The sequence below is a fragment of the Sceloporus occidentalis genome, unplaced genomic scaffold (genome assembly GCF_023333645.1).
Source record: "Sceloporus occidentalis isolate IW3139 unplaced genomic scaffold, rSceOcc1.0.p SCAF_39, whole genome shotgun sequence".
NCBI lineage: Eukaryota > Metazoa > Chordata > Lepidosauria > Squamata > Phrynosomatidae > Sceloporus > Sceloporus occidentalis.
The window spans coordinates 7824721-7850497 of record NW_028317019.1 but is presented as its reverse complement, the minus strand read 5'-3'; the positions used below and the strand labels follow the sequence as shown (position 1 = coordinate 7850497).

The window sequence follows — 25777 nt, the reverse complement described above, 5'->3', positions numbered from 1 at the left end:
CTATCTAGAGAATGGGATGATTTTGATAAGGGACACTTTACGGTCTACAGAAGAAGATGTAAAGATTGCTGAACGCACTCAAGGAACGTGGTCCAGTGAAACAGGAGGAAGCAAAGACTTTTTACTAGATGAGGTGTTAAGTCCACAGCCGGTAAAAAGAAACACGTGGTCGGTTACAAGGACTGATCCAGAGAAGACTCCTAAAAAGGACAAGGATATAATTGAGTTGATAGACTGGAAAACCAATATATTGTAGTTTGCCATTAGTATAATGGAAGATGAAATGTTTTCAAAACCATAGTGGGAACGGGGCAAAGTAGTTGGAGATGATGCTCCATCAATAAGAGAAAAGGGTTAAAAGATTAAATATGTTTGATAAAGACATTTAAATGGAACATATAAAGATCTAAAGTTGGGGGAAAAGGTTATTTAAGTGTTATTAAAATATTAAAACCCAACAAGTGATGTGGGGTATGGATATAATATGCTAAACTTATAAGAAAATGATGGTAAGTTGTTATAACAGGTAGAACTGATATTAGACATATGTTTAAAAGGGGAACATACAGGAAAATACCAAAGATATTTAAGTTGGAAATGGTTATTGATAAAACAGGTATATGAAGTATATCATATGTGTCACCTGATGTGTGTATAATGTTATGTATAATGGGTAAGTATAATTGATAACTGGGGGTTCCTTGGACCATAGAACCGTTTGGTTCTGTGTCTCAATGAACCTATTAAAGGGGGGAGGCGTGTGACGGACTGACTTCCAAACCAGCCAATCAGAAGCCAGAGACTCTAAGCCAATCAGGTGCTGGCTGAGGAGTTTGAAGCTTCCGCTTGGCAGTTGGGTGGAGTCAGTTAGGGTTTGCAATCCTGAGGGATGAAGCGGGAGTTCAGTGGGAGATAGTGATAGAGAGGATGGGAACGGCAGAGTCCAAGAGAGGACTGGGTTCCCATAGTTCCTGAGGGATGGTTACTTAAGGAACTGCTTTGTCCAGAGAGGGACAGGATTAGTTCTGGAGAGTCTGGAGAAGAGAGACTCAGTGGAACCAGACTCAGGAAGAGGGCTTTGGCTTACATTATTTCTTGAGTGATACTATAGCCTGCGGGGCAGAGTTGTTGTTATTATTATTATTATTATTATTATTATTATTATTATTATTGAGTTAAAACCAGCCCTGTATATATGTAACAAAAGAAGACATAGTAACAACTCCATCTCAAAGATACCTTTGCCTGTTGTGTTTTAAAAATAAACTTATATCCTTGTTTAATCAGCCGCTTGGTCTGTGTTTTAAAATCCATCCACACAACTGTCCTTCAAACACCCAAAGAAGTGTCGGGTCAAAATAGAAGAGAGGATTGTGAATCGTTACGTCATCTATTAGAGACTTAAATCTGATTCTAGGTCTTTTCCTGCCCAGATGGACTTTTGCAGGTCCTTCTGCCGTTCTAAAAATGGTTTGTCATTAAGAAGGATAGGTATAGTCTGAAATGAAAATAGTAATGTAGGAAGTACGTTCGTTTTAACTGTCCTGATCCTTCCCAAGAGGGACAGGTTGAGTTTAGCCCATCTATTGAGACCTTGTTTGATATCACCCCATATTTTCTCGTAGTTGTTTTTAAAGAGGTTATCGCTTTTTAGAGGTGAACCCAACACCTAGATATTTGACCTTTTTTCTACTTTAAAGCCAGTCACTTCTTGTAGATTTTCCTGATCATTCTTTTGTTAAATTCATTGGTAAAATGTTTGTCTTATCCCTGTTAATCCAGAAACTTGAGTGCTGTCCATATTCCTTTAATTTATAAAGCAGGGGATTAACACTTTCTATTGGGTCAGATAAGTAAATCACCACATCATCCATGTATAGTTTAAGTCTGTACTCTTCCTGTTTTATTTTCAGGCCTTTGGTCTTCTTATCTTCTTTAATGCTAGTATAGTGCAATCTATAGAAAACAAACAGCGAGGTTTATTGTTGATGGGGGAAAAGCGAAGGCGTTACCTGTAATGAGAGATACCCCTCTCACCTTTGTTATTTATAGCCACTTTAGATACTCTGTTTGTTTTCTATAGATTGCATCTATCCAGCTGATAAAGTTATCTCCTAGAACCATTTTTCTTAAGGTTTCCAGCATGAAGGTCCAATTAATTTCATCAAACGCCTTTTTGGTATTAAGAAAAAATGTAGCTGCTTTTTAATCTATTTTCTACTCATAGAGTTCTCTAATATCTAGTAAATTCCTCGTGTTGTTTCTAAGGTGCCTTTTTTGGAGGAAGCCCATTTGGTCTCCGTTTAAGATATTTTGTAGGGTTTTAAAAAATCTTTCTGCTAAGACCATTGCAAAGATTTTATAATCGTTGTTAAGGAGAGAAATCCTTAACAGCTCCTTACTTTCTTTAGGAATCAGTTCAATATCAGCTCTCTTCCAAGAGTCAGGCGTTCTTCTTTGTGAGAGTCTATCCGTGATTTCTACTAGGGGTTTAAGTAGCTCTTTCTGTAAGCTCTTGTAATACATTGCACTTGGGCCATCTGGCCCTGGTGCTTTGGATGCCTTGGTTTTACTGATTGCTTCTAGCACCTCAGGAGCCGTTATTGGTTTATTAAGTTCGATTCTCTGTTCTTCATCAATCTCTACTACGTCTTTTCTGTCCAAAGATTCTTGTATCCTCTCCTGGGAAATATATTCTTCTTTGTATAGATTTGTGAAATATTTATATAAACATTCTTTCATATGTTTTTGGTTGGAATAAATCTTGTCCCCTTCTTTAACACTTGAAAAGATCCGTTTCTCCTTTTCCTTTTTTCAGTTTCCATGCTAACCATTTGCAAGGTTTATTAGCATTCAAGAAGTGTTTCTGTTTGATATATATTAACATTTTATCCTGGTCTTCTATTAGTCATGTGGATATTTCCTTTTGAATCTTCTTAATCTGTTGTTGAATCATTTTGTTTTGGGGGTTTTCTTGAAGTAATTGTTCCTTATCCTTTAACTTTTCCTGTAGTTCTTTCCAATTCTTTTCTCTATTTTTGTTTCCTTTCGTAAGACTGTTTCAAATAGAAACCCCTCATTAGCGCTTTCCTTGTGTCCCAGACGATCTCTGGGCTGACTTCTCCATTCAGATTTTATTCAAAGAAGGATTTAAGTGGGTTTGTTTTTGCTTTATCTAGACTTTTTCCATCTTTTAACAAAGTCTCATCTAGTCTCCATATCAGTTCCTTAGGTTTACTCTTCAAAGAGAATAAAATTGGATTGTGACCCAATAGGATTTTTAGTAGAGTTTCTCCTGCTTCCACCATTGTGCTAATAGTTGGGGAAGTCAAGAACATATCTATTCTCAAACAGGATTGATGGGTCTTTGAAAAGAACGTAAATCCTTAGACAGACCATACTTGATTCTCAAGTATCTTCTAATGCAAAGGCTTCTTTTAATTCAAAGAAAGATTTCAGTAATTTCCCTTGCTTTAAGTATATTTAGTTTTCTGCCTTTCTATCTATCTGGGGGTCTATCACCCCATTTCAATCTCCCATTGTTAAGGTCCTATCGCACATATGGTCTGGCATTTGTTTTTTTCAATTTTCCAAAGAACAGGCCTTTATTTCCTAAGGGTACATAAACTCCCACCATTAGGATCTTTTGGTCTTGTAAAGTAACTTCTACACCAACCAAGTATCCATTGGGGTCTGAGAATACCTCTTTAGATTCTCATTTATCCTTTACATAAATCACTACAGCTTTTCCCCTCTTTTTTGAGGCTGCTATGTATTCTTTCCCCAATTTGGCGTTTTTTAACAATCTTATATCCTCTTTCTTTATATGGGTTTCCTGAAGGCAAATTACATCAAGTCTCTGTTTCCCTCAATAATGAAAAAGTTTACCTCATTTTTGGGCTGTTAATTCCTTTAACATTCGATGATAGGATGTCTGCCTTTTCCCGTTTCATCCTCATATTCTCCATCTATATCTTCCTCTCTTGTGTTTGGATCTGGTTTCCTAAGCAATTCTCCTTCTTCTATTTCTTCTTCTAAGCTCTCTTCCTCCTTTTCCTCTTCTCCTTTTCCCGGGTTTTTTTCTTTCTTCTTTCTGACTGTCCCCTTTATTAAGTTCTTTTTCATTCTCATGTAGAACATTTCTTGCTTTTTGTACCGAGTTGATTTGGTATCTTTTTTGCCTGAATTTAAAAGATAGGCCCTGAGTTAGTTCCCATTTGTAGTAGATCCCATTGCTGCGTAAAACCTTAGTCAGTGGTCCATATTCCTTCCTCTTCCTTAACAGTTTCCCAGAGATATCTTTAAACAATAAAATTTCATTTGCTTCAATTCTGAATCTTGTATGAAAGTGTTGTTGGAGAATTGCTTCTTTCATTTGAGTCCTAACAAAATAAATGACGATATCTCTGGGCAGTCTCTTCTGTTTTGCGACCCAGGAGCTTACTCTAAACATCTTGTCCTCCTCAAGGAGAAAAGTTTCATTATCTAGGTCCATAAATTCAGCCAAGGCTGGTATTATCCTTTTATATAGATCTTCGTCCTTCTGTTCGGGAAGACCTCTTATTCTAAGACATCTCTCCCTAAATCTTTGCTCTAATTTAATTCTTTCTGCTGTATCTTCAGTATGTTCTTCTGTTAATCTCTCTATCTCTTTTCCCAATTTTTAATATTCTTCCTCCAGGAATGTCACTCTTTCCCTGGTTTGTGTTAATTCTGATGTTATCTTTTCCAGAGAGTATTTATGTTAAGCAACAGGGTGGACATTAAACCAACAGAATCCCCAGACTTTCCCTAGTCTTTAAGCTGAGGCAAATACATTCGATGTGGTCCATCTTATGGATAGGTATCCTGGCCAAAGCAAGATTGTATGCATGGACCAAAGCGATGTCCCCTTACCTGCTCACTGACGGAGAACCCAACTGGTAAGGCCTGAGCCCAGGAGGCTGAGCTATCATCACCCAGCCAGGTCTCTGTGAAACAAGACAGGTCAGCCTCTTCGTCCAGTAGGCGATCTTGGACTATTTGCATTGTATTTTTGACTGACCTGGCATTACACAAGAGCAGGGAAAGGGTCTGTGGCTGGTTTGGTATGCTCTCCAGCCCTTTTGGGACAGCAGGGTGAATGGAAGGGGAGAGAGATATCTGTCAGGGTCCTAATTGCAGCCCCTCTTGCAACACAAAAGGCAGTACTTTGAAAAAGGAACAGCTTGTAATGAAGAAGATACATGCAACAGAAGTGACTTTTATGTCAGGAATGAAAGAGAGTATAAACTTATCACTTTTATATCCATATCAATTAACTCCACTCCATTAACCAATAAAGCTGATTAATTGGATAGCCCTTTCCCGCACAGTGTTCTCCCACCCTTTTCTGCTCAGTGTCCTCCCATCTGGGATTCTGGCAGCTTTTCTAAAAACAATTAAGCTCTCATGTGCCTTTTCTCAACCACTGCATCTGTGGCCTTGGACCACAGAACTCAGCCACACAACAGTTTAATTAACATTATGGCTTAACGATGTGTGTGTGTGTGTGTGTGTGTATAATGAAATCTCATCCATCCCAATCTAATATGATACCATATGAAAATATAATAAGCATAAATCCATAACAACATAATACAATATAAAAATACCAATAATTCTCTATGTTCCCCCTCCTTTTACAGAGACCAGTCTTTTAAACTCAAGCCTCTGTTGGGATGATTCCCACACATTCCAATCCTAGCAAACAATCACATTCTTTAGTCATGATCTCCTTACCTCTTTCTAGTATCTTTTATTAAAGCACATATTAAGTCATATTACTTTAACCCACCATAAATCCTGTCTATCTTGACTCTAATTTAAACCTAAACCTATAACACTTATGGCATGAATCCCTAAATGCATGAATGAAGGGATTCATGACATATTGTGACTTCAGGCTGGTGCTCCATACCTGAATGGGACTGGCCCATTGTGATCTCAGACCAATGCTCCTTGTCTGCTGCCATGAGATGGAACCATTGTGAATTTAGGCTAATGCTGATTACCTGAAGGATTGAGATGTGACCATTTTGACTTCAGTCTGATGCTCCTTGGATGAAGGATTGAGACAGTACTATTGTGACTTCAGGGTGGTGCTCTTTACCTGAAGGATTGAGACTGGCCCTTTGCAACCTCAGGCTCATGCTTCTTGCCTGAAAGATTGAGATGGGAGAATTGTCACTTCAGACTGGTGCTGTATACCTGAAGGATTGGGACTGGCCCATTGTGTGTCAGAAACAGGGTATAAGGGTTCTGTCATAAAGGGTAAAATATTAGAGTTTGATTATTAGAGTTAAAGTAGGAGTTATAGTTGTAGTTCATAGTAGGTAATGTAGAGTGATGGGTCATAGAAAGCATGTAGTGGGAAATGTTACAAAGACAGATGGAGTGGCTTTTAGATGAAGGAGGGCGTTTGGAGAGGGGCTGGGGCTGCAGTTGGAGAATGGTTATCAAGGAGGAGTGAAGCTGGCTTGGGAACACTGCTCTTCAAGGTAAGGCTGTCTGGGAAAAGGGAAGGGAAGTAAGACAACCTTGGTATCTATGTAACCTCCCCTTGTGTTGCTTTAGCTTGGGAATTGGGGGCTGGCTTAGGGAAGGGTTGAGCAAGTTTCTTTGGACCCCAGACTTGTCTTGGGAACACCGCTCTTCAAGGTGAGGCTGTCTGGGAGAAGGAAGGAATCTCAGGAAGAGTTAAAAGTTGAAGGAATTGGTTTCAATTGTTTTGAATATTGACAAATTCAAGAGAGAACATGATGTGATTTAAAAGAATGGGGACGGATTAAAAAAATCTGAATGAGAAGAAATATTAGAAATTAGAGAAAACAAAAAGGTATGATGGGCAAAATTTATAAAGTATTATTATTGTGGGACACGAGGCAAGAAACAGTGAAAGAAGTAATGCTCAGTTGGGCAAAGGACACAGGAGACGCGATTGATTACGACAAATGGGAAAGCATATGGAAGAAAGATATCAGATTTACATTGGCACAAAGCTTGAGAGAAAACTGGTTGAAAATGTACTTGAGATGGAATCTAACCCCAATAAAAATAGCCAAAATGTATAAGAAAAGGAAGAATTTATGTTGGAAATGTGAAAAAACATCAGGCTCCTATTTTCATTGTTGGTGGAAATGCGGAAAAGCGAAAGAATACTGGAGGCAGAGAATAGATGCAATAAATACGATGCTAGAAATTACACCAGAAGAAACCCCAGGATGAATGTTATTAAGGATGTTGGAGGAGAATACAGATAAGAAGCATGGGAGGATATGGATGTCTATGTTATCTAGCGCCAGGGTTTATACGCCAGGAAATGGGAGACAAAAGGAATACCAGAAACAGAAGGATGGATTAACTATCTCTATGATTTATTGCAGATGGACAAACTATCGCGCATATTGAGAGAAAATTCGGGAGAAAGTATATCAGAAGAGTGGGGGAAAGTATTAGGTTTCATTAGGAAGAAATGGGGAAATGATATTGATTATCTATTGACGATCCTTCTTGTTGTACTTTAATTTACTAACTATGTTATTCTACTGTGTATTTTTAATTTCATGATATAGGAAAATAATGTGTATTTTTGTTAGAGGGAGAAAGAGATAAACTAAGGAAGCAGTATAGAAACAAACAAACAAATAACAAAAAAGCGATATAGCTTATTATAGAATCTCGACGATGACTAATATAGCGAAAGAAAAAGAAGACTGGAAAACCTAGTGGTTATTATCTGTGTCAAAGATATCCGTATCAGATACAATATAGTAGTTGGAACATTTGGAAAGTATAGTATTGTTAAGACATTGAAGGAGGAGGGTATAAACGAGAGAACAAGGTATAAGAGAGTATTTAGTTGGTTCATTCTCACAAAGTGGAGGAAGTCATAGATAAGTAGTAATGTGTGTGTTATGGATGTAAGAGTAGAGAGAAAGTGTTAGTGTTTAAGAAGAAAGGGGCAAAAGGCAAAGTAAGTGACTGAGTTACAAACAAGAATACGACAAGAAGAATCAAGGAAAGCAAAGGTTCAGGTTAAAGAATGAGAGATTACAGAAGAAAGAAAGAGAAAGAAGAGGATCAAGATAGAGTGAGAGAAATTTATAAAAACCAGTCAGCTTGTCTAAAAATTAATAGAGAACTAACAAAAGAATTTAATATAAGAAGAGGAAGGAGACAAGGATGTCCGCTCTCGCCATTATTATTCATAACTGTATTGGAATTTTTGTTAAATAAGATTAGAAATAATTCAAGGATAAAAGGACTTAAAATAAAGGGAGAAGAAACAAAGGTGAGAGCCTTTGCGGACGACCTAATTGTGATTCTTGAAGACCCAATAAATAATACCGAACATTTAATGTGTGAAATAAATTGGTTCGGAAGATTTAAGATCAACAAGAGAAAATCTATGATAATACCAAAAAAATTGAATAAGCAAGAAAAAGAATTATTGAAACAAAAAACGGGATTTCAAGTCACAAATAAAGTAAAATATTTAGGAGTCTGGTTATCCAATAACAACATGAATCTTTTTGATAATAATTATAAAACAATGTGGAATAAGATATGTAAAGAATTGTATAGATGGTCAAACCTAAATTTATCTTTCCTTGGCAGAATAAATGCAATAGAAATGGCCACACTCCCTAAGTTTCTATTCCTTTTTATGAATTTACCAATTAGTATAACCCCAAGAATCATAGATCAATGGAATAAAGAACTTAAACAAATTATTTGGAAAGGGGGTAAAGCAAGAATTAAGTGGAACAATTTAAAAGAGAAGAAAGAGGATGTGCCATGCCAGATATAAACATCTTTAGATGGGCATGTAAGATGATATGGCTACAGGAGTGGATTAAATTAAATGATAAAACAACATTAAATGTGGAAAGACCAGACATACGATTTGGGTGACATGCGTTCCTATGGTACAATAAAGCTTTGGTGAATAAAGACTTCAATAACAACCCAATTCGAAGAGCACTGTCGGAAACATGGAAATTGGTAAAAGCAAAATTTTATTACAAAATACTGGGTTGGGGATCAAGACAGGAGGCTTTTGCTAATAGATGGGACTCATAAAAAAGATTGGTTAAGATATAATGATATAATTAAAATAAATGAAAAACAAGAAATTTGTATGAAATCTAGGGAGGAATTGATTCTGGGGAAAAAGAAATAAATTGATATAGTTACTATCGAATGAAATATAGATTTAATGAGGACATGAAGACGGTGGGAATTGAGATACAACAGAATTTGAGGAATTAATAATAAAAGAAGAAGATAAAAAATAGCTAAATATTATAAATTATTCAGAGATAGAGAGTGAGAAAAAGAAGCAATAAAGCAATATATGATAGACTGGGCAAAGGATATTGGACATGAAATCCCATTAGAAGCATGGGAGAAAGCTTGGGGGAAAACAAACTCTTTCACCAAATGTCAGGATTTAAGGGAAACATTTTTAATAATCAGCAATAGGTGGTATTATACTTCAGGTAGAATGAAAAAGACGTTTAAAATAGAAACAGATAGTTATTGGAACTGCCAAAAAGAAAAAGGAATGATGATCCACATCTGGTGGAAATGTGAAAAGGTAAAAGGGTTTTGGGAAGATATACACAGAATAATACAGCAAATTTATGGTATAAAATACAAGAAAAGACCGGAATTGTACCTTCTGAATATGACACATTTCATGAAGGCAGAGATGAGAACAAGCTATGGCGAATTATACTATACATGATAACACTGGCCAGGATATTGATAGCAAAATATTGGAAATCAAAGGAGAAGTTACAGGTAGATGAGTGGCTGTTAAGACTTAATGAGATTAGAGAGTTGTATAGACTTTCATGTACTCTGGAGGATAAGAAGAGAGACAAAATAGAAAAGGATTGGATGCAGATAATGACGTATTGGGAGAAAAGATGGGCTGTGGATAAAAACCTGGTCTGATATTATGTATTAATATGAGCAAAATAAAATATGTGAAGAGAGCAGGAGAATAAATATTTTTCAAGGAAATCAAAGTTATAAGGATTATTGGATAAAATTAGGAGAATACGTATGGACATACAACCCTTTCTATATGAAAACAAAGGGGGAAATGTGATAATTCAATGGGGGGATTGTATAACTTCATTGCAAGAAACAAAAAGAAGTGTGATAGGCAACACAGATAAGCTCTTTTAAAGCAAGAAGTGAAGAAAAAGAAGAGAAAGAAGATCAAATGTCTTCTGTGTTATTGAAGTTTGCATTCATGTGACTTGCATTGATGAAGACATTATTGAAAAAATTAATAAAGATATAATGTAAAAAACAACAACAACAAAACCCAGCCCTTTCTGTCAGGAAGTTCCTCCTAAAGTTCAGCTGGAATCTCTTTTCCTGGAGCTTGTATCCATTGCTCCAGGTTCAAGTCTCTGGAGCAGCAGAAAACAAGCTTGCTCCCTCCTTAATATGACACCCCTCTAAGTATTTAAACAGGGCTATCATATCACCTCTTAACCTTCTTTTCTCCAGGCTAAACATCCCCAGCTCCCTGAGTCGTTCCTCGTAGGGCAGGGTTTCCAGACCCTTCACCATTTTAGTCACCCTCCTTTGGACACACTCCAATTTCTCAATGTCTTTTTTGAATTGTAGGGCCCAGAACTGGACACAATATTCCAGGTGGGGCCTGACCAGAGCAGAATAGAGTGGCACTATTACTTCCCTTGTTCTAGACACTATACTTCTATTGATGCAGCCAAAAATCGCATTGGCCTTGTTAGCTGACGCATCACATTGTGGACTCATGTTCAACTTGTGTTCTACCTGGACTCCTAGATCCCATTCAGCCATTTGTCACCCATCCTATATCTGTGCACTTCATTTTTCCGCCCTAAGTGCAGTACCTTACATTTCTCTGTGTCGAATTTCTTTTTGTTCGCTTGGACCCAGCTTTCTTGTCTGTTCAGGTCATTTTGAATTTTGATCCTGTCCTCTGGGGTATTATCTACTCCTCCTAATTAGGTGCCATCTGCAAATTTGATAAGTATTCCTCCATTTCTGTCATCCAAGTCATTGATAAAGATGTTGAATAGCACTGGGCCCAGGACAGAGCCCCACTGGACACTCCACTGGTCACTTCTCTCCAGGATGAAAAGGAGCCATTACTGAGCATCCTTTGGGTTCGTCCGGTCAACCAATTACAAATCCATGTAACAGTTTCCTTGTCCAGCTTGTTTTCATGTTTTTTTTTAATATACTGTTTAATTTTGTTAACTGCTATTAAGGGACATAGCTATGAGATTCTATGATATGGGGTGCACTATAAACCTTTTAATAAAAGAACAGGTATTTCAATCCTATATATACATATCATCAGACATAACTCCAGGGAATGTTAGCCTTTTGGATGCCATAAGGTTCCTCTCATTCTTCAAGAAGCAACCCCTCAGCTTCCTTCTAGAAGATAAAGCAAAAAGGCTTCCAAAAGAACTGAAGCCTTGGGAAAGTCTCACTCTCTCAGCCTCAAAGGATGGCTATGGGAAACCCACTCTGAAGGAACCTGCCAAGAAAACCCCTTCAGAGACTCCCATAAGGTCACCATAAGACCTGGAAACAACTGGGAGGCAGACCCCAAGAACAACATTGGGAAATAGGTGCAAGCCTTGCCTTGGGAAAGTGTAATGACTGGGCTCCAGTCAATGGAGGTCTTCTTCAGGCAGAAAAGGGAGGTTTATGCAAACGCAGAGTGACATCACTGCTACGGAAGGCTCTCTTGACCAATCAGAGAGCAAGATAAAGGTTCTTCTGGAAGCTTCCGTGAGAAGGAGGTATAAGGCCTGAGAGACCAAGAGACAGTTGGGGGAATTGTGTCGGTTGGAGAGCGAGAGAGAGAGTTAAAGAGCAGATCTTGGAAGTTACTCTCAGAATTGGATGTTTATGTCTATTATTTTAATAGCTTGTATGAATTGAACATTATATACTTACAAATTTTGTACCTGCAAGATTCTTATTCTTATTCTTCTTATTATTATTATTAACCTTTATTTATATAGCACTGTAAATTTAATATCTTGTATGACTTATATTTCAGTTATATTTTGTTATTAATAGTAAATATCTCCTTGGAGTATCTTCTACTCAACGCTACTTTTACACGTGTCTTGGATCGGTTGATGCTTGGAAGATCAGTAAAGAAGGAGAAATAAGGTTCCTTAACTGGTCCCAGTGTAGGTTAAGGGAAGTCCTTTTATAATTCACTGGATGATGGCAGCGAGATTTAAGGAAGTTAAGGGTCTGCTGGGCTAAGAGCCAAAATGTCTAAATATCTAATTAACAATTTGTAATCCACTCTGATTGCCTTTTGGCTGAAGAGAGGCGTATAAAAACATTATTATTATTATTATTATTATTATTATTATTATTATTAATATTATTACAGGGCCGCAGTTTGGCTTCTTGGACCACCGGAGATCATCACAGTGAGTCAGTTGGAAAAGCCCATCTCACTCCAGAAAATAAAGGTACTTGAGGAGTTTGCGCTCTACGTCTTTCTGTAATAATAGCTACAAAACTGATAATAGCATTTGGGACATTTAGTCTTTTAAAAACAAATATGGCAGATTTAAATGCTGCTTTAAAACCTCTTTCCATCTGCCAGCTTTGTGCTGGTTTTGGGGGGAAATGAGAAAGTGTTGGGAGGGAGGGACTGCCAACAGAATTAGGAGATGCATTGCAGGCTATGGACAGTTTGCGGCCAAGAAAGGTCCAAAACACACGGCAGCAATAGTCCAGTCTGAGAGCGCTTTAACTGCCCTGGCCCAGTGCTAGGGAATCCTGGGAAATGGAATTTATTGTGGCACCAGAGCTCTCTGACAGAAAAGGCTCGATGTCTCACAAAACTACATTTCCCAGAATTCCTTAGCACTGAGCCAGCGCAGTTAAAGCGGTCTCAGATTGGTTTATTACTGCAGTGTGTTTTGGACTTAGGTGATCCTTGGCAAGTCACACTCTCTCAGCCTCAAAGGATGGCAATGGCAACCCATCTCTGAAGAAACCTGCCAAGGAAACCCCATGATAAAGTTGCCTTAGTGTTGCCATAAGTTGGAAACGACTTGAAGTCACACATGAAGAACAGAAAAAAGTGTGCACTTATTTCTCAGGTTGTACATGGGAATGGGAGGCAGTCTGGTGCAGTGTGGTGAGTGTTGGGTTACAACTCTGGAGGCCAGGGTCCAGTGCCCCACTCCTCCATGAAACCAGCTGGGTCCCTTGGACAAGAAGTCACACTCTCTCAGCCTCAGGGAAGGCAATGGCAAACCTCCTCTGAACAACTCTTGCCAAGAAAACCCCAGGAGAGGCTCCCCAGAAGTCGGCAATGACTTGGAGCACTCCACAAAACACTACAAAGCCTCAAGAAAGAGCCAGCGTGGTTCAGTGGCTGGAGCACTGGACTATGACCCTGGAGACCAGGGTTCGAATGCCCTCTTGGCCACGGAAACCCACTGAGTGACCTTAGGCAAGAAGTAGCACTCTCTCAGCCTCAGAGGGAGGCACTTGCAAAACCTCTTCTGGACAAATCTTGCCAAGAAAAGCCTGAGAAGGGCTTCCCTTAGGGTCGCCATACATTAGAAACAACTTGGAGGCACACAATGACAACAAGAGCAGTAACACCACTAACACAAGGCAGCTAGGGAGAAAAGAAGGAAGGAAGAAGGAAAATAACAAAGAAAGAAAGAAAGAAGATGTGGGAGTTGTAGTCCTTGGTTCAGAGGGATTGGAGGGGCCTTACTGCAGGGCAGGACCAGTGTTGCTAACAATCCTCGAAAATATTTCCCGGCATGTTTTACCAAAATCCATGGAATCCCCCCCCCATATATTACACGGAATATTCAGTCAAAATCCCTGTAACGTTCCCGTAATGTTAATAATAATCATCATCATAATAATAGGATGTATTTATATATTTATTAATATGGCGGATCTTTTGCAAATAAACGTAACCCTAATTGAATAAAAATAATTGTAACTTATTTCAACTCTCAAAATTACCATTGGACCAAACAAAGAATCTTTCAGTCCTTCTAATACCTTTAAGATATTTATTTTGACATGAAGGGGGTCCAGGAAGCTTTGTGCCAAATAGAAACGTGTTCGGCTGCAACCACACTGCATAAATAATCCAGTTTGACACCCCTTTAGCTGCCCTGGCTCAGTGCTAGGGAGCCCTGGGAATTGTAGTTTTGTGAGACATTGAGCCTTCTCTATCAGAAAGAGCTCTGGTGCCACAACAAACTACAATTCCCAGGATTCCCTAGCACAGAGCCAAGGCAGTTAAAGCGGTCTCAAACTGGATTATTTCTGCAGTGTGTTTTGGACCTTTGTTATTATAAATGCTCAAGATCCAATCCATACTGCAGAAATAATCCAGTTTGAGACTGCTTTAACTGCCCTGGCTCAGTGCTAGGGAACCCTGGGAATTGTAGTTTTCTGAGAAAGAGCTCTGGTGCCACAATAAACTACAATTCCCATGCATCTGAGGCAGTACGCTTATGTCTAGGAAAGCTCATGCTGGCAACTTTTCTTTCGTGTGTCTCAAAGGTGCTACAAGATCTATCTCTGTATCATCATCACCATTATTATTATCATTATTAAATCCAAATGCAGCAGAAGAAGTGGACTTAAATTGGCAACACTGATGTACTGTAGACTCTTTCTCTGGGGCTGTGATCTCTAAGCGTGGAGGCAATTCCCTTGTCAAACCAGGGGATCCTGGGAATTGTAGTTTGTTGTGACATGTATGTGTATATATGTGTGTGTGTGTTGTGTGTGTATATATATATGTGTGTGTGTGTGTGTGTGTGTGTGTGTGTATAAGAGCCTTGTCTCCCGCACGTCTGCCCTGGCTGAGCTTTTCCTGAGGGCGGAGGGGGGGCGGACGACCACTCTCCTCTCTCTGATTGCCTGAAAACTCTCCGTGTGACTCCCAACAGGACTGGTTGCTCTGTAGCCTCGCTCTCAGAGTCAGGGCCACTGGTGCCAATTTCGGGGGTTTGTCCCGGAAATTGGGTTGTTTTTTTTCAGGGCTGGAGCTGAAATGTGCAAAAGTCCCTGAATCTCCACAGAATAGAGCCAGGCACAGAAATCACACGGAAAGCACTCAAAAATCCCAATTTCCGTGTGAAAGTCACAAAATTGGCAACAGTGTACCTCTGTTCAACTGAGGCTTCAGAGAAGGTTTTGGAACATTCTCCACACTCACAAACAGCACACAAAATGGCCATTGGAACACAAAATGGCCTCCAAAACACAAAATGGCCACCGGAAAACAAAATGGCTGACAGAACACAAAAAGGCTGTCTCTGCCTGAGTGCTTGGCAGTTGACATTTGAGGCCTTCAGGGGAGAGAGAGACTGAGGGAAGGAGGTCCTGGAGGGAGGGGGCCTTGGGAGATATAGGGCCTTCCTGAGATATTTGGGGTTGCTTCCTAACAAAGGGGTTTCTGGACCCATAAAGGATTTGGGGCAAACTGGTTCTGAAAGGCAGTAGCAGCCTTTTCTCTTGCCAATGGGATTTACAGTGTATTTGCTTGACTGGATCTCCCAGCATCCACATGGCCAGAAAGAGGAGGGTCCTGCCCTGCATAGGGCTGCCATCTCATGTGCCTTAGGCTCTGGGAACGTGTGCCTTTGGCCAGCGTCCGTGTGGCTGGGGCTCCAGAGTCCCTCCTGCCTTGTTCCATATTAACTGCAGGAGGAGCCTGTGAGGGTGGGGCAGGGGGCGGGGTCTTCCAGCTCCTCTGCCCCCATTGGCCAGACTGAAGAAGGGGAGGAGCTTCTGCCTCTCTATTTAGCTCTCTGTGCAGAAGAGTGAGTGAGGAGTAGAGAGTGAGAGACAAGGAGGAAGGAGAGGGACAAGGCTTGGAAGTGGTAGGCTTCACTGCTGTGCTGAGGCCTCCAACTGCCAAGCGCTGAGGTGGAGGTGGCCATTCTGTGTTCCAGCAGCCATTTTGTGTTCTGGTGGCCATTTTGTGCTGCTTGTGAATGTGGGGAATAATGTTCCAGAACCTTCTCTGAGTCTCAGTTGAACAGAGGCTTCTCTTTCTCTCCTGAGGCTCCAGAGTCAGAAGGAGGCCAGGCTCCTTGGGCCAAAAGGAAGGAAGTGTGTCTCTTTGTGGGTCTTTTGTGTATATTTCCTGAGAGGGTTTTCTTATGACACAGCTCTGCTCACCTGCGTATGTCACCAGCAGGATTCTGTTCTCTGTGTCTTTGAGTGCTGCAGAGTTTCTTTCCAAGCCAATCCTAATCCTGGTCCCTTTTCTCAGGAACCTCATCCCGGACTCCTTGTACACGGCTTTGGGCCTCTGTTGCTGGAAGTGACCCAAGAGTAGGGCAACCAGGACCCCTGCCCACCTGATGGCCGACACAGAGGCCAAGCGGAGGGGGTTGGGCTCCAAGAGAAGGAGGCTGCGGAGGTACAACAGCTCTTTGGTGAGTCCCCATCCTGGTTATTAGTCTCATGTGTTTCACTGCTGGGCCAGTTCATGAAAGCAAGTGGAGAACATACTCTCCCAATTTGGCAGAGACAGTCCTGGTAAATCCTCTGTCACCCCACTTTTTCAGGGGCTTTCAAAAATGTCCCGGTTTTGTTCTCCTCCTCCCACTTTCCCCTTTGTCCTCAGCTCACTTCAGTTCCTACAAAATGAGTGCCAAGGATTTTGAACCCCATCAACTCAAAAGTGGGGAGAGAAGAGGAAAGAAGGGAGCAGGGAGTCCTTGCTAGGAGTCTGAGGCAAAAGCAAACTGCTGTGTCCTTCCCCGCTTTTGTGACCTTCCTCATAAACATCTTTGGCCATCTTGACCACCTTCTGGTGTTGTTTGTCCACATGTGTCTTTCTTTTCCCATCTGTGAAATGTTGGGGGATATGGGGGAACATCTCTGGATCTAAACTGTGGCCCTCAAGCCCACAGCGTTCTCCAGAACTGTTTTTTAAATATGACATTTGCCATGAAATTTGGCAACAAATGGATAAATGCACTATAATTCTTTGGTGGCTAAATGTAGTATATGTTTTGTTATAGTCAATATCTTAATCTATCCTCAATATCCCAGCCATAGCCTAAATTATTTTGTTTATATCTTATCTTTGGTTTATATATTATATATTGTGTATATCGAGCTAGAATAGACCCATTCAATCAACTACTAAATGATTCTTCAACAGTTAGGTAAATTCAGCTGATTCAGTGGGTCTACTCTGGTGAGGAACAGAGGCAGTTTTGCTTATGTGAAATCACAATACTTGTGAAACTCAGCTTATTCCACACATGGTTGTAAATCCTATGGGATCAATAGGTCTTCTTGCACTGAGACTAACAGTATGATTCAGGCCCTTATCATGGTAATGAAAATCATTTCATGGTTCAGACTGAATAATAGTGAATCAAATATGATTGGATGGGTTATACTTATAAGATGTAGTGATTGTGTGCAGAGGGATTTTGCAGCACCCTTGAGACCAACTGTGTGAAAGATATTGCAGCATTGAACCTGGTCTGTGCCCCTTCCTCTGGCAACAGCCCCCTGACCCTCTCCTCTCACCCCCTCAGAGCTCAGCCCCAGTGGTCAGTGGGACGGAAACGGGTCTTCCCAGCCACAACACATTGCTATGGGCTGCATTCCTCTGGCCATGCAAGCAACTGCAATAGACCATTCCTGGGAGGAACAAGAAGGGATAGGAAATGTCTGAGACCCAGGTAGCCCCCTGTCCTTTTGGACTCTCACTCTGTGGGGCTCTTGCTACTGAGATGGCCTCAGGGAAGGCAGAGCAACTGACTTCTAACCTCTATGTGTCTGGTGATGGTGGGGCTGGGGTGTCTTTTCCAGGCATTCCTCACCCTCCTCAAGGGCTGCCCCACCTTTGACCAGAGCCAGTAATGCAGCCACCATGGTTCTCCAGCTCTGGCAGAGTTTGTCCTTCAGCCCTCCCTGTTAGCTCACCATTTCCTCCAAAGGAGGCCATACTTGAAGGCCACAGACCCGGTCAGTCCCTTGGAGGGGACAGAGAGCTGGGGGGCTCTGGAAGAAAATGGAGTGGGGTGAACCCAGGAGGAAATGGATGGGAAACAGGATGATGTGAAAAGACCTTCCTATTGACACCCAGAGAATGTCAGAAACTCAGAGCTTTGCTTCCCAGATTTTATCCTACACAAAGACACACACAATTGACATATCCAGCGGGAGCCATGTTGGCCATATAGCAGTAGCATCCCAAATCCACAAATCTAGGATATCGGATATGTTATATGGATGTGAATATACCACATTTTAGGCTTCACGGGAGAATGATAAAGAGAAGGCCAATGGATGGGACCTGTACTATTGGAGGTTGCTACCTCCAACAAAGGTTTTAAAATATCTTTTAAATTGGGACAGCATTGGCATGTTTTACCTTATCAACACCTACAAGTTTTCCTGTGTAAAAGCATGGAGCCTGCCTGAGAAATTCAGTTTTCTCTTCCAAACAGAGGGGCTTGTAGCCTCACAAAGGATTCGAGACAAACTGGATTTCAAAGGCAGTAGCTTTTTGCTTGCTAACATTATTTAAAGTTTGTTTCCTGGGATAAATTCTGAAGTAATGAAATAATATTTGGGATGCACCATGTGCTTTCCTTCCCTTTTATTTGTCACTCTCTGGATCAGGGCTATTTTCTATTGCAGGTGACTTTTGCGGATGTGGCGATATATTTCACCGAGGATGAATGGAAACTCTTGACAAAGAAGCAGAGACTTCTGTACAGCGATGTTATGATGGCGAATTATGAGAATGTGGCCTCTGTGGGTAAGGAACTTGACTCCACTGCCCTTCCTGTGAAGACTGAGGGTCCTTTCATACTACATTGTTATGGTGTTATGTTTCTACTTTAGAATTATGGAATCATAGAGTTGGAATAGGCAACAAGGGCCATCCAGTTAAACCCCTGGCCATGCAGGAATACACATTCAAAGCACCCCCAACAGATAGTCATCCAGCCTTTGTTTAAAGATCTCCAAAGAAGGAACGCTTTAGAAATAAATCTTAATAATAATAATAACAATGGCTCAGTACAGATTAGAAGAAAGGGGTGGCCACAGGCTGTCCCTTTCTCCTCCGGATCATTGCCGCAGCAACCTCATGGCTGCAAGAACGATCTGCAGCCAAAAGGAGCTCAGAAATGGAACTCCTTCCTGTGATGCCACCAAGGCGCCATTTGCACCTTGGAGCGTCACGGTGATATGTCTTATGCGCCGTGCTGTTTGGACGCGTCACACAAGACACGTCATGGATGCATGCGCCGTATGGATGGCACTGCGTCAAGATTGTGCTGCCCATAAGTATTAGGCTTTGGGAGTGTGCAGTTACTGCATGCTCCCAAACCCTAAAATCACTGCCGGCATGCCACAAAGTGCCCATTTGTACCAGGCCAATAATAACAATAATGATACTCCACCACGTTCAGAGGAAGTATATTGCACTCTCGAACAGCCCTTACTGTCAGCAAGTTCCTCCTAATCTTTAGGTGGCATCTCTTTTCCTGTGGCTTGCATCCACTGTTCCTCTCCTTTTCTCTGGAATAGGAGAAAGCAAGCTTGATCCATCAAGGTGACATCTCTTCAAATATTTGAACAGGGCTATTATATCCACTCTTAACCTTCTCTTCTCCTGGATAAATATAGCCAGCTCCTAAGCCACTTCTCATAGGGCTTGATGGTTTTCAGTTCCTTCACCTTTTTGGTTGCCCTCCTTTGGATACTCTCCAGATTCTCAACATCCTTTTTGAATTGTGGTGCCAAGAACTAGACACAGGGTTATTTCAAGTGAGGCCTGACCAAAGCAGAATAGAGTGGCACTATTACTTCTCTTGATCTAGACACTATACTTTTATTGATAAAGCCTAGGATCATATTGACCTTTTTAGCTGCCTCATGTTCAACTTCTGGTCTACTATGAGTCCTAAGCTACTTTCACACGTAGTTTAATTGTCATAACAATATCCTGTGTAATCTTGGAATTTGTAGTTTGGTGAGGCACTATTGCTCTCCACTTTCTAAGGATTCTAAATATCCCATTCTAAACTGCCAATTCTAGGATTCTGTGGGAAGGAACTATGGAGATAAAAGCTTTTCACCCCCAAATGCTCCTCAGCATATCCCTCAGTAGGGCGGTTTACAGACTCCCCCCCTTTGGGGTGGCCTGTACCTGCCCCTTTCATCAACGGATCGGGGCCTCAGCTGCCACAGCGGCAGCCCTGAGGCCCCAATCCACTGCTTTTCCACGCCATGGCCTGGAAAAAGTGTCCTTGGGGCTTCAAGCACCAAAGACACCCCAACAGCGGCGTGGAAAGGAGAAAGGGGCCACTCTGCACCTTTCTCTTTTGTATCGCTGGCGCAGCTCTCTAAAGGCTGCACCAGCGACACAAATGAACGAAGGAGCTCCAAAATGGAGTTCCTTCCTGCACCGTGGAAAGGGCGCCACAAGCGCCCTTTCATGACACCAGGACGTCATGTCCATGCCGCTCCGTTTGAATGCGGCGCAGTCGTGACATCCTAATGGGCATCACCATCTGCATGTAGAATGGGCGCCACCATTTTGTACGTACTGTGTGCGTACTAGGGTTGGGGGCGTCTGAAAAAGATGCCCCCGGGCAACCCTAGTACGTACACAGTACGTACTAGGGTGCCCTTCTGGAAAGGTCCTAAGTTTCCTGGCTTTTTTGGCCCTTCTTCCAGGCTTTTCAGGCTCAGGAGAGTCTTCTTGGGGAAAAGGCCTCCCTTGGCCCTACAATGGCTCAGAGAGAGCCCAATAGTGGCAAAATGGCCTCTGGTTCCCCAAAGGGATGCTGTGGGATACTGAGGAGAAAATAGTATTTCATTTCACCCCCAGACAATACAATGTTAGGTTGCTCCTGAGATCCCCTGTGGGCCAGTGTGACCCCCCCATCCCCAACAGTAGGCCATCCCTGTCTTATAGATGCCTTAAGGCTGGCACTTGACCCTCACCAAAATTGGAGTCCAGGTCCCAGCCCCCTTGCTCTTGCTTTCCCAATGACTTATTTGTATATTGATTATCCTGCCTTTCTCAACAAATGGGACTCAGAATGTCCCTTTTGTGCATCACATGCTGTGGATGTGTGTCTGTGATAGAGAGATGGAGGGAATGGGAAAAACAGAAAGGCAGGAAAGAGATGCTGAAGGTGAATGCTGAAGCAGTGCGGATAGGCAAGAGGGAAGGTTGGAGAGTGGAGGGAGAAAGGGAAGGGGATCAGGTCTCTGGGAGCCAGGAAAGGAAAGCAGGAGCAAAGCCAGGATTGCCTAGCTCTGTGTTGTTGTTGTTGTTGTTATTATTATTAACCTTTATTTATAAAGCGCTGTAAATTTACACAGCGCTGTACATACAATCTTTTTAATTGGACGGTTCCCTGCCCTCTGTCTTACAATCTAAAAAGACATGACACAGAAGGAGAAGGGAGTGGTGGTGGCTAAGGGGCCTGTCTACTAAGATAATACATATAAAATACATAGCAATACCGGAAATGATTCAATAAAACAGACAATAAAAGAACATCAAATAGCAAGTGACAATTATGCAATGCCTGGGAACGCTTCTCTGAACAGGATGGTCTTCAGCTCCGTTTTGAAGCTGGTTAATGAAGTGATGGCTCTTGCTTGCGGGGGAAGAAGGTTCCAGGAGTGAGGGGCAGCGAGTGAGAAGGGGCGAATCCTAGATGGGGCAGAGGAAATCCTGGGCTGGGACAGCAGGCTTGACTACCAGAACGGAGGGCCCTAGTGGGAAGGTGAGGGGAAATAAGGTGAGGTATGTGGACAGGAAAGGACCTCTGGGAAGGGTCAAGAGAGGGGCCTTGGGGATTGGGAGGCAGCCACCAACCTGACAGGTTTTAAGAACTGAACTGGTGAGAACCGGTTCAGGCCCTGGTTTTCAGACATATTAAGGGCTTCCATTTAGCAATTATGAACAATGTCTATGAAGAAAGGAAAGGCAACACAAAAATTCCTTTTTCTCTAATGTTTCTTTTTCCTACCTGAGCTTGCTTAGGGTCTTTTACCTGAAATGCTGGAGTTTGGGGAAGACACCTGCAAGTGCTATGCTTTTAGGGGAATTAGATACTTAGCTCAAAGGGGACATATATTGTTTGATTGAGGCAACAGTGACCTCAGGATCCAGCAAAGCTATAGCAGGTCTGCAATCACACAGAACTCCAAAGGCATTTGAAAGGCAAAATGAACATACATGCACAGAGAGAATTAGGTAACAAAGGTGGGAGTGGTGAATAAATGTAAGACTTTGCTAATGGTAATATGTTGCCTGGATGGATCTCAATCCCAGTTGCTGAGAATCCGGAATGGGGAGAGAAGTCAGTAGCTCCCATGGCAAGTGGGGTTGGAGCGTGTATTGAGGTGCTTAGCCATGTAAACCGACAGAGGACCCTATCGCATGGGATAAAAAAGCCAGCTTAACTTTTCTGAATTGAATTCTGATTCGGGCTGCATCCGGGTCCTATCATATGTGAATCTCCGCTGAATCCACCAGCCAAATCCATCCTGGATTCAGCCCGAATCCCCACAGCACTTCAGCGGCCATTTTTTTAGTGTTGGAAGCTTCCACTTAAAAAAGAGGGGGGATGGCTGAGCATGCCTCGGACCCAGGCTACATCTGGGATGGATTTGGCCAATAGATTCAGCAGTGATTTACATAAGATTGGACCCGGACATAGCCCAAATTAAAATTCTGTTTGGGAAAGGTACCCTGGCTTTCTTACCCCATGCAATAGGGAGCAGAGTGTCTGCCTGCAACTGGACTGAGGCTGAAGAACAGCCACTAGGAGCAGATATTTATGCTGTAATTGTTGCTTAGTGGCAGAAACTGAGGGTATGAAAAGGTTTAAATTGCTTTAGAATGTTTCCTGGGTGAGGAAAGAATGGTCTGAAACCAAATTTAATGCAATGAGGGCTTGGTTTAACCTCTCCCCATTTACTGTGACTTCCTTCACTCTGTCCATCACTTCTTCTCTTAAATTAATGAGGAGAATTAAATTAAATTAAAATTATATTCTGGCCTCAAAAAGAAGAGCCCTCCCTCCATTTCAAGTGTCATCATCAGACCTAGGAGGGAGTAAAAAAGACAGGCCCGATTTCCATCAGGCCTAACTGTGAATTTTACTGTAACTCACGTCGCTCTGTTTTATTTTACTGTATTGTATTTATTTTTGTATTTTATTTTATTCTCTTTATTTTTATTGTTGTAACCCACCCGGATTCCTTGTGATTGGGCAGGCTATAAATAAATCATCAGCATCATTATTATTATTGGTGCAAGTACCTCAGACAAAAGGGATTAGCACACTGATTCTCAGAGCCTTTTTCTGACTATTTCCTTCCAGTCCCATTCCTTAGCCATAATCCCTTCAACCTCTACAGACATAAATGGATCATGCAGCTAAATCCATTCATTTTCTCAAGGCAGGTTCTCCTACAATCTCTTCTTTGCTACCTCCTATGAGTAGGGATCCATACCTGCAAAAATGCTAAATTCAGGGCACCCACTCCAACTTTATTAATTTTATATCAAATAGGGAAGGGTTAACAGGTGGCTAAATCTTGGGGTAACACATTCCTCTCTTGATTCAGAGAGTCAGTCTTGTGTGTCATTGTTCTTTTTTTTTCAGAAGAACATGTCAGTCTTGAGAGAGTCCATACATGTGAGAGGCCACATAAATGCCAGCACTGTGGGAAATGTTTTTCTTCAAAGTCAAACCTCCTGATACATCAGAGAGTCCACACAGGAGAGAAGCCATTCAAATGCCAGCATTGTAGGAAAGGTTTTTCTCAGAAGCAAAACCTAGTGACACATCAGAGAGTCCACACAGGAGAGAAGCCACACAAATGCCAGCATTGTGGGAAATGTTTTTCTCAGCAGGCACACCTAGTGAGACATCAGAGAGGCCACACAGGAGAGAAGCCATTCAAATGCCAGCATTGTGGGAAATATTTCTCTCAGAAGTCAAGCCTAGTGACACATCAGAGACTCCACACAGGAGAGAAGCCATACAAATGCCAGCATTGTGGGAAAGGTTTTCCTTTAAAGTCAAACCTAGTGATACATCAGAGAGTCCACACAGGAGAGAAGCCATACAAATGCCAGCATTGTGGGAAAGGTTTTCCTTTAAAGTCAAACCTAGTGAAACATCAGAGAGTCCACACAGGAGAGAAGCCATACAAATGCCAGCATTGTGGGAAAGGTTTCTCTCAGAAGTCAGACCTAGTGAAACATCAGAGAGTCCACACAGGAGAGAAGCCATACAAATGCCAGCATTGTGGGAAATGTTTCTCTTCGAAGTCATACATAATGATACATCAGAGAGTCCATGCAGGAGAGAAAGCACATAAATGCCAGCAGTGAACTAACACTGTATTTGTTAAGAAGTATTACAAGAAAAATATTTTCAATGCATTGGTGATAAGAGAAAGCCCTTGTGGTTTTGTTTTTAAGGGTTGTCTGTTCATAAAGTTATTGATTTTTGTATGTTGTTGTGTTGTGTTGGGTTGTTGTTGTAGTTGTTTTTATTTTATTTTTTTATAGAATTCTAGAATAAGAATGGACCACAAGACCCATGCAGTCCAACCCCCGACACACAGGATGACAAAGCATGGATTTATAGGATTCTGGCTTTGTAATGCACCACAAGTGCCATCTAGTCCAAGCCCCTGCCATACAGAAAGACGTAGCATGGTGGGTAGGTGTGTTATGTGTGAATGTGACAGAATTAGAAGATGAAGTATGAGATGAAGGATCTGGCACAGAGAAGCAAGAAAAGCTCAAACTGAATGTGCAAAAGATAAAGACACCATAATGCAAGGACATGAAACCGAATGTACTAAAAGAAGAATGGACTGTGTATAACACAACTTGATGTAAAGAGCACCAGAACAAGAATGGAATGGGAACAAGAAGTCACTCATCAGGAAAAATGATGCACATATTGAAAAGCATAAAGGAATATTCAAAACCATGGTGCTAGTGTGCCAAAATCAGCTGGAACTGGCACCCATCGCTCTTTCAGAAAACTGATGGACCTCTGGGAAGATTTGTGTGCATGAGCATTGTGTGAATGTGTGCATGATTTGAGGCCTCTTGATATGTAATATATTAGAATGAATGTCCCTAATGTTAGAATAAATGTTACATACAAAGTGTTTGAACCCAGATCTGGTCTCTTATGTGTCTGATTAAAAGTTTTATAGTCCAATTCTGTATTTACTCACCACTCTGGATGTAAAGAAGAACACCTAGATTGGTGACAGGTGTGTGATCTCTCATTTCACCTTCTGGAGCTTCTGCACTGATCCCTGAAAGCGGAAAGAGAACTAACCAAGCAGTGGGGACACACTTCCTTTGTTAACCCAATACAATTCCACTATAAGAGACAGGCCTTGGAGTTCTGGGCCACTGCTAACCGCAAGGTTTGGTTTAAAATATGGGGGCTGGGTCATCTCCTGCAGCCTCTGGTTCCGTTGGAGGCAGGGCCTCTTCTCCAGCATCACCTGGAACAACGGACCAGAACAATGGACAACAACAGATGGATGTGGCATGTGTGTTTGCGCATATACATATATGGATATATGTGTATATATATGTGTGTGTGGAGGCATCTCTATCTAAGTGCATTCTGGCTTATACTTTTAAGAGCCTACACACACAGACATGGAA

The 25777-nt window shown here is 41.5% G+C and overlaps 1 protein-coding gene across 1 annotated transcript in view; it reads left to right on the top strand.

Moving 5' to 3' along the window:
* Positions 1 to 25163, top strand: part of LOC149290516 (uncharacterized) — a 29031-nt gene extending 3868 nt beyond the window's left edge. Inside the window, exon 2 of the mRNA XM_089489309.1 lies at positions 23776 to 25163. Coding sequence (XP_089345435.1) covers positions 23776 to 24469 — 694 coding nt within the window. The 3' untranslated portion in view covers positions 24470 to 25163. The remainder of the gene's footprint in view (positions 1 to 23775) is intronic.
* Positions 25164 to 25777: the final 614 nt, after the last annotated feature.